Here is a 10,393-nt window from a genome sequence, read left to right on the forward strand (position 1 = left end):
GAAAGGAATGTTTCAGTGACAACCAACATATGTTTTAGAGAAATAAATCATAGTTTAGGTCAATTACTTTTCATTCTATGATGCCTGGTCACTGGTGCACAATTCTATATATGACATTCTATGCACAATTTTGTGATGACCAATGATGCACTAATTTTTTGACAAGTGAAATTTTTTTAATCCAGGATACTTTACTGGTCTACTTATGGGACTCAGAAATGAACTTGAGGGAGAGTCTAAAAAACTCTCTGCTTTGCCACTATGAATAGCTACTCAACTTCCACCGGGTTCAATAAGGTGCTAGGCATTTCAAATCTGAACATATATTTTTCCATAGCTTTATCTAGTCTGTTCTTGAACGCGACGAGGGCAAGTGCCAACCGTGCTGCTAGAGCCCTCAGGCCTCAGCCCAGTAAGTTGGTAACAACAATTACTACACTAGTCTAAAATCATTGATCTCATTATCAAAGCCAACCGTGCCACAAAAACTGCCACTAAAGGCATAGAGTCTACCAGATTGCGGGTTAAAGGTTGAGGAGAAGACGCCAGCAGACATACTTTTTTCTGTCAATGTTTATCCTGGCGGACCGGGCCTCTGAAGACTTGTCCATTGTAGCATTGGGCAAACAATTTTTTAAACAGGCGCCATTTACAAACAGTTCTAACCGCCTTTTACTTGGCAGACGTTAGCTGGAGGTCGAAGAAAATGTAGTCACTAAAACAATATCATTGACGTAATTTTTGGTATAGTTAGATCATGATTTCCTGCACTTCAAAACAGTTGTTGAAGAATATACGATAAAATGTCATTATTTAATATAACACACAAGTGTGGTATGGTATATAAGTGTCGGCGCAGAATAGACCAACTTAGAATAGAATAGAATAGAAGTGTCGGCGTTGAAGACATAGGCCCATGGCCTGTTGCCGATTCTTGAACTTTTCGTGACTTGATTCACAAGGGACCACCATGCTGCTCACCCTGCACATCATCAGCACATCAGTACATCGTCAGCACATCGCCAGTACATCAGCAGCACATCATCATGATGAAGAGATGAATTGTAAGTATGTAAGCCAGGTACTAACAAGGATGGGTGAATTGCAAGATAAATTAAAAAATATATGAATCATCAAGAAAGCTACAATGGATAGTACCTGATGATGTGGTACCTAATGAGGGGGTACCTAATGAGGGGGTACCTAATGAGGTGATACCTAATGAGGTGGTACCTAATGAGGTGATACCTAATGAGGTGATACCTAATGAGGTGGTACCTAATGATGTGGTACATCAATTAATTATATGTATAAATTAATACAAATATATAAATACACATGAAATGCCAAAATGACATTTGTACGTGTTGAGATGGTTAATTAGCTATTACAATATTTATCAATTACATTTATAACAATTGCTGCAATTAGGACATAAGATCTGAGAATATTAGGAGACGAGTTTCACCTTCCTTCCATAAATGAATATTATGTCTTAATAAATTTCATGCTTCTCATAAACATTTCTCGCTTCACGATATAATATTATTCTACAGAGCATTTATTCATATTTTATTTTATTATATCAATATTATTCTACAGAGCATTTATTCATATTTTATTTTATTTATATTATCCTACAAAGCATTTATTATGGCGTCTGGTTCAAACAATCTTTGAGGGCGCGTCACACATAAGATTAATAGCAGGCAAATAGTTATTGAGTATTACTGCACTTGGTGCAAAGAGGTTGTAAGTTTGCTTGTATATATCAAAAAATATAACTCAGTACTCACTGCAGTGAGTGACAGAGAGCACATTTTCTCGTTGACGAAAACGTGAAGTCACGGACGGACAGACAGACGGACGGACATGGTGGGTACAATAATGCATTTTTTCCATAAATAAGAAAATGCGCTAAAAAGGTATTATTATAAAGGCAGTGTTCATCATGAATGTCACCACAAGAGGTGATGAGAGTCACCACTTGTAAATATCAAAAAAGCTTTTATAAAGGCAGTATTCATCATGAATGTCACCACAGGAGGTGATGAGAGTCACCGTGTGATGAGGAGGCGGTGTGATGGCACATGGATGAGGTGCAGCGCACCACAGCGGTCCGTGGCCACCAGCAGCTCTGGGCCTCCCAACCACATCACCTCAACATTTATAACAACAATTAGATAATTTATTATTAAATAAATTCACATATACTCATTACAGCTTTTCATATGATGTTAATGGAAATTAAAAACAATTATATAATTTGTTATTAGGTCAATTCATATATTCTTATGGTAGCTCCACAAAATGATGTTAATGGCAAGTCTAATGCATTAAACAACAGCCATTTTGCCTATATATTATATAGTGGACTGATGACTGCAGCACCAGTGTAGGGCTGAAGCAGTGTAGCTACTCACAGTGTCTATGGTGTGAGGCAGAGGCAGCTGTAGCACCAGTGTAGCTACTCACAGTCTGTCTCTTATACACATCTAGATGTGTATAAGAGACAGCTAATGATGTGGTACCTAATGAGGCAGTACCTAATGAGGCAGCACCTAATGAGGCAATACCTAATAAGGCAGTAACTAATGAGTACCTAATGAGGCAGCACCTGAGTACCTAATGAGGCAGCACCTAATGAGTACCTAATGAGGCAGCACCTAATGAGTACCTAATGAGGCAGTACCTAATGAGGCAGCACCTAATGAGGTGGCACCTAATGAGGCAGTACCTAATGAGGCAGTACCTAATGAGGCAGCACCTAATGAGTACCTAATGAGGCAGCACCTAATGAGTACCTAATGAGGCAGCACCTAATGAGTACCTAATGAGGCAGCACCTAATGAGTACCTAATGAGGTGGCCGCAGGCAGTCAGGAAGAGCAGGGCGCAGGCACCCTCCGTCAGCTGCTGGCAGTGCGCTGACAGCACCACAGGCTTGCTGGCGTCTCCTGGCGCTGACACTGGCAGTTGCCTGCAGTAATTACAGGTCAGTGAGAGCAGCAGTCAGCAGGTCACAGTGAGAGCAGCAGTCAGCAGGTCACCTGACACTGGCAGTTGCCTGCAGTAATTACAGGTCAGTGAGAGCAGCAGTCAGCAGGTCAGTGAGAGCAGCAGTCAGCAGGTCACCTGACACTGGCAGTTGCCTGCAGTAATTACAGGTCAGTGAGAGCAGCAGTCAGCAGGTCACCTGGCACTGGCAGTTGCCTGCAGTAATTACAGGTCAGTAGAGCAGCAGTCAGCAGGTCACCTGACACTGGCAGTTGCCTGCAGTAATTACAGGTCAGTAGAGCCTGTCTCTTATACACATCTAGATGTGTATAAGAGACAGCAGCAGTACACATCAGTACACAACAATACACACCAGTACACACCAGTACACATCAGTACACATCAGTACACACCAGTACACACCAGTACACACCAGTACACACCAGTACACATCAGTACATACCAGTACATACCAGTACACATCAGTACACATCAGGACACATCAGTACACACCAGTACACACCAGTACACATCAGCACACAGCAGTACACATCAGTACACACCAGTACACACCAGTACACATCAGTACACATCAGTACACACCAGTAAACATCAGTACACACCAGTACACTCCAGTACATATCAGTACACATCAGTACACACCAGTACACATCAGTACACACCAGTACACACCAGTACACACCAGTACACATCAGTACACACCAGTACACACCAGTACACACCAGTACACACCAGTACACATCAGTACACACCAGTACACACCAGTACACAACAGTACACACCAGTNTACTCACAGTGTCTATGGTGTGAGGCAGAGGCAGCTGGAGCACCAGTGTAGCTACTCACAGTGTCTATGGTGTGAGGCAGAGGCAGCTGGAGCACCAGTGTAGCTACTCACAGTGTCTATGGTGTGAGGCAGAGGCAGCTGGAGCACCAGTGTGGAGCAGTTCTCCGCAAAGAGCAGGATGGTCTTCTCAAGTGCCACGCAGACCATGCCATAAGCCGCACTGCTCACCACATGTGGTAATTTCTCCTGCAATGGCAGAGGAACTTTAGGAGTAAGAAGGAGCTAACAACAAATACTTAAAATATTTTATAATATTCACAGAAATACATGCATTCAAGTTGCATAAAATAACAATTTGAATTGAAGTGAATTCATAAAATACTTTTGTTAACTGATAGAATAAATTAAAAAAATAAATTCAACAACTTTGAGGAAAATTTAACACAAAAAAATTAAATTAAAGAAAAACATTAATTACCATTTAGTTTATAAATGTGAATAATATATATAATTAAATCAACCTAATACCTTGGAGAAACTGGAGGGATTGGCTGGCTGGAGGTAAGCAAGCTTGACAACTTCGTACAGCGAGGTGAAGGACACGGCACCGGTGGCCGACTGACGGGTCTCATCATCTCCACCCACGTCCAACACCTCCCACTCACACTCACTCATTACTATCACTATCTTATGCTCTGCATAAACCAAATACAAGTTATCTCATCACAATTATGCTCTGCACAAACCAAATGTAAGTTATCTCATCACAATTATGCTCTGCACAAACCAAATATGAGTTATCTCATCACAATTATGCTCTGCACAAACCAAATATGAGTTATCTCATCACAATTATGATCTGCACAAACCAAATATAAGTTATCTCATCACAATTGTGATCTGCACAAACTTCAATTAGTTCATCATTTTTTTAGTTCATTATTCAGCTCCTATATAAAGAATGAGGATGTAGTTAAACTAAATTGACATAGTGATTGACATATCTACTTTCTGAGCAGATGTAGCCACAACCAGCTCTCCTGCCAATGCTAATCAAGTTATTATAATATTTACTATATAATTGTTAACAAAAGCATGAATGTTGTGCCAGTTAGTGGTAGTATATATTTCATGGAAATTTGAGATTTTTGATAAAATCAGTGACTATGCAGAATGGACCTGGTGCTAAATGTTAAAATATTGACTTTTATAAATAGGACCATAGGATGTGGACATGCATTCATCATTTGGCAGTCTGGCAGTAACAGAGTATTTCAGATTTTGCAGGAGACAAAGGGATCATATTGGTCAGTAAATAATAGAAATTTACTGAAATAGAAATTTCTGAATATTTAAAATATCATTCAATTGTTAGAATTTGAATTTTTATATTTACTGAAAGAACTAACATTGTATATTTTACATGACAATGTGATCAGATTTAGATGATTTAATTTCTTTGTCATTACTTGTATCTTGTTATATATTAAGTTGTTAACTTATTAGGCAGCAGTCACAGCACTTCCACAGTCCCACAGTCATTTGCTATAGTTATTAGTTACAGACTTGTGCCTTGCAACAATGAGGTAAAAACAGTCAGATTTAAAAGTATCAATAGTATCATTAGTCTATTAATTGAAATTGATTAAATTATAAAAAAATACTTTGTTACAGTTGAACTGTGACCTGTGAAAGTTCAGACAAAAAGTTTGATTATGGAATCAATCTTTTTAACATATAAAGTCTTCAGATTTTTATAAATTCAGAACTTAGCATCCATTTTTTTCTATAATAATTTTAAAATTAGAAATAATGGTTACAGTATTATTTTTTTGTTAATTTGCATTTTTCACATTTATGAATTTGCATTTACAAAATGTATCCGTGTAATTTTTTCCTATGTCATCTCTGTTCTTCCAAAGCTGTCCATCATTGTTGTGGTCACACTGATGGACAAAGCTGTCCATAAAACTCATCAAGTAGTTGACTTCAAAGCATTCCCTAACATGCCTGTTTAATTGCATCATTGAAATTTTAAATTTGAAAGAGTAATAAGACTTTATAAAAATATGTATTTTTCATATGAATGTACCACATGTGTACACATCGCGATTCTGAGAAGTACAGCGTGTACATATATGGTGCACATCGCGGCCAACGTGTTAACAAGACAACTCAAACATCACAACCCAAATGCATATAGAACATATTATAACGCAATTGAAAAGGGCTCCTCTTTGGACACTTGAGGTGAAAGGATGATTAAAAACTTTTTTCCCATAGACAAATTCAAAACAACAAATTCCAACGATTTCATGCAACAGCAACATTTCTAGCAAAATGTCTGGCTAACAGAAGCACAAGTCCCATTAAAAATTAACACAAATCAAGAACAAGTACATTCAAGTCCAACTGTATCAAATAAATCACCTACAAACATTCCAGAACATTGAGAACAACCTAGTCATTCATCAGCATCCATGAATAGAAAAACCAACCAATCCTGATGTGCAAGCCTGAATTTAGATCTTGTAGTTCTCTTGAAAATGCAGTTTTATTATTCAAACTAGCATTGATGGCTGCCTTTTATGAATGTGCACACAAAACAAAAGATTGTTGTTGTAAAAAGGATGTTTGAGGAGCTTTGTGAAAGAACAGAAAAAAAAAATATAGTTTCCCAACACAATGCCAAAACCTTTCATATAATTCCTTAAATATCACAGTACAATAGTGAAAATGATCAAAATTTTTTTTTGTAAAGTCTTCCTGATCCGTGGACATCCTAGCAGAGAACGTCTACAAAGGGCAATCAAATTATGTTGAATAAAAGTGAAAGTGGCATAGCACAGCTGCGCTGTTCATCATAGGATGCACCAATGGAGCTTCCTTGGGCTTGATTATAAGTAATATTAGCATATTATTTGAAGTAATCTCTTTATTATGAGAGCATTTTGAAGACTCCTTGTACTGTTGTACACAATGAGGAAGGAGCTCTGCTGGCCAAGTTGCCAACCATCAAGGCTGGACTCCATTGGGCACCACTCACTGGGACTGGGGTAACTACCAAAGGTAACTATGTAGTTAAAACATGTGTATTATTAGTATATTACATATGTAACATCCATGTACTGTATTGTACAAGGACATATTGCAAACCTTATCTCAGGCACATAGCAGCACCTCCTCCCTGAGTGGGGCTGACCAATGTGGTTAGAACATCCCATGTCTAAGCAAGCGCTGCTTGTGCCGGCCCCCACCTCACCAGTGGGTGCAGCAGCAGTCACAGGTCCCTCAGAAGTCCTGTTTCTGTGTTTTGCCTTTCCTCCACCTATCACAGCAAGCATGGAAAACATCTCCCTATAGAGCCATGACTAGAGCTTTCCCGCCATTTGCAGAACCGCAAGATTCACACCAGATGAATTACCTCCTATCTAATTGTTAACAAAAGTGCACAATTGGGCCTCAAGTTTTCAAACCAAATATATTCAAAATTCATCACGCTGGAGCCGTGAGACTTCAGAAACAGGTATGAAAATTCCAATCCTGTATCAAAGTGGCCAAAGGTAATTAAACAAGGCCAAAATGGGCAAAATGCATATAAATAATATTATAATAATAATAGTATATCACCAATGTAATGTCACTGTCAGTGTACTGTAATCATGTAAGCAATGATACTTAACAATTGCAGCCAATTTGCAGTTAGGTGGCTGAGGGGGCCGTTGACCAATACATATCATCAGGATTAGAATTTTCCTACTTGTTTCTGAAATCTCGCGGCTTCAATGTGAAAATTTTTTTATACATTTGGAATCTTGCGGCCCGATCGTGCATTTTTGTTAACAATTATATAAGAGGTAATTCATCTGGCAGAAATATCGCAATTCCGAAAATGGTTGGAAAGCTCTAAGCCTCTAGTTGCGGCCCTAAGGTTAGAAGTTTTCCATGCTTGCATACCATCAATTCTAGATACATGGTGGAATTCGAGGAAGTGATTGGTCATTTAGCTCCGCCATCACAGCTGGAGCACTCCACACTTGAGGAGGAGTTGGGGCAACTTGAGTCTTGAGGGCACTACAACTACAGGTATAAAAGTGGTAGCCTAAATGTCAAGGAAATGGCTGTGACTTGGATGCTGGAGTGCTGCAAGTGCAATGCAGTGCAATGCAGTTGCAGTGCACTCCTGCAGAGAATCTTGCTCCATTTGCAGGGCCTGCTATGGAATATTGGGCAGATTTTTCTGGAAACTGTGGGTGAGAATAGGCTCTTCACTTAGTCTTCAGACCCACTGTGCAGAGAGTGGATGAATATTGCAAGATCTTTGGTGACGCTTCAGTAGCAAAATTTACACCTTCAGATCTTGCAGACACATTTAGATTGAAATTCTTGCATTTAATATATTTGTCAGTCTTTGGCCAACTATTTAAAAAAAAGTAAGGTTACCGGTATGTTGGATGGATCAGGATGCAGTGAAGCTTGTCAGGAAATCAGTTGCGATGAGTTCCGGACAAAAAAATGTAAACATCAAGTTTACGATTACGTAGTTGCGGTCACATTAGAGCGGTCAGACTGCATTATAACATGTTCAGTTGACATTTGCTGTACAATCAGACTGTTTTTAGGGTAAAATTAGTTATTTGGGGTAACACTTGCAATCGTGCATGAAACCTTGTAAATAAGTTTGTGGCTTGTAAATAGTTTTTCATTACTCAGACTGTCTCAGCGTAAATGGCTTTTCATTAAAAATTACCCAGCGACGCATCTTAAAATTACCCGGTGACGCTTAGGGCTTAAAAACTCATATATTGCTATGCCGCATCGACCCTCTGCACCCTGGCTTCAGAGCAAGCTCTCCTATTTTGGCTGCCATGTTTCTAAAGTACATAAGTACTTAGTTATTTTAACTTATTTACATGGCATTTAGAATGCCAAAATTCTAAAATTCCAACATGCAAAAATCACCAACAAAACGACATTTTCTATCATGACAAGCCTCACTCGAAGCCTGCCTTGCCTTTCCAAATAAATTCATAGTGGCAAAGCAGAGAGTTTTTTAGACTCTCCTTCAAGTTCAATTATAAGTCCTAATGTGAAGACCAGCAGCAGCATGTACAAGTAGGATGATGTTTCATGGATACTAGCATTATCATACATAAGATATTGGTTTAAATCTTGAAGAAATAATAAAATTAAAAATGAACAATTCTAAAAATGTCTGAAAATGACTGGTTTGCCACTAAAGGCATGGAGTATGGAAAGTTTCCATACTCCATGCCTTTTATAAAAAAACTCCTTTACAGAGAAATTTGTCTGATATACACAGCAGTGATTGAGTTAACATAATTCTACAATAGAATATAAATAAGTTGTTGTGGATGAATTATTAGGTTAGGTTAGGATAGGTTAGGTTAGTATAGGTTTGGATAGGTTAGGTTAGGTTGTATAATATGCGTGATGCTGTAATTGGATAGATTTGAATTATGCCTGCTGGAATGGAAATATATGCTCTTGGTGGTTGGACTAGCGAGGGCTATTATAGAGTTTATAGTATTGTGAAAACGCGAGCCACTGTTCGTGAGATATATATATTGGCGTGACTGATGAGTGAAAAAGATTTGAGCGATGCGATTTTAATGATGGCTTTTTAGATTGATAATTTTGATAAGTTATATGATATATGAGTTTAAGTATATATATTGTGTATTATGTGAATGAAAGAGAGTGTGTGGGGTTGTTTGAAGTGAGTGAATTGATGATGATGTGTTTGTGGAGAGAGAAAAGATTGCGCTAAATTGATTGATGAATTTTGTATATGTTGTTTATGATATTATTTTGTTTTAGTTGTATGGTTATGATTGTTGTATATGTGTGTGTATTTTTTGGAGGGATGCTGCGGTTGTGATGGTCCCGTGTTTGCTGGTTGAGTTTACACATCTATGATTATAGTTGCCAGTTTGACTGAAAAACTAAACATGAGGCTCTTTGAGCGAAGCATGAGTTGGGTTATGTTATAGTTTTAAAATGGACTAAAGGATAAGTAAGTCAATGCTTGCCATTATGCACAAATGCTCCAGATTGAGCAGTTGTGGATGTCTCAAGGTTCCAGTGCCAGTTTTTACACTATCATTTTTTTTTTGTTTTAGTGTACCCTCAATGCCAATAACCTTGCAAGCAGCCACAAAGTTGCCAGCCTTCAATAGAAATGTTCTATTTATAAACAAAACAACCATTTTCTAATGCAATCAAAACAGCTGCATAGTCATGATGTGGGTATCAAACCCTACATTTTGTAGTTCTGACCAATGTAAAACATTTTTTAGTGACAAGTGGCAAGTTATGTGCAGTTTTTGTTGAGTATAGTAACTCATAGTATTGTTTATTTTATATATATATTTTTGTTTTTTCACAGTTCCAGTTGCTACACTATCATTTTTTAAACAACAAAAGAGCATGTATAGATTTCCTGTCCCAAATACCAGTACTAGGCATGTCTCATTTATTTCTAGTTAAGCAGTGGCTTGAAGAAATGAGAAACGTTTTTATATAAGAACTATTCACTTTGTCCCTCACTATGTTTGCTTTGCAAAAG

General features: G+C 38.1%; 1 protein-coding gene across 1 annotated transcript; it reads right to left on the bottom strand.

Moving 5' to 3' along the window:
- Nucleotides 1-2,856: 2,856 nt before the first annotated feature.
- LOC108676603 lies at nt 2,857-4,698 on the bottom strand. The gene is made up of 4 exons (XM_047882031.1): nt 4,333-4,698; nt 3,952-4,050; nt 3,864-3,899; nt 2,857-2,979 (listed from the first exon to the last, which is right to left on the bottom strand). The coding sequence occupies exons 1-4, from the start codon at nt 4,477-4,479 to the stop codon at nt 2,857-2,859; spliced, it is 405 nt and encodes a 134-aa protein (XP_047737987.1). The 5' UTR covers nt 4,480-4,698.
- Nucleotides 4,699-10,393: the final 5,695 nt, after the last annotated feature.

Source organism: Hyalella azteca, unplaced genomic scaffold (genome assembly GCF_000764305.2).
Source record: "Hyalella azteca isolate HAZT.00-mixed unplaced genomic scaffold, Hazt_2.0.2 contig9492, whole genome shotgun sequence".
In the NCBI taxonomy this organism is placed as follows: Eukaryota; Metazoa; Arthropoda; class Malacostraca; order Amphipoda; family Hyalellidae; genus Hyalella; species Hyalella azteca.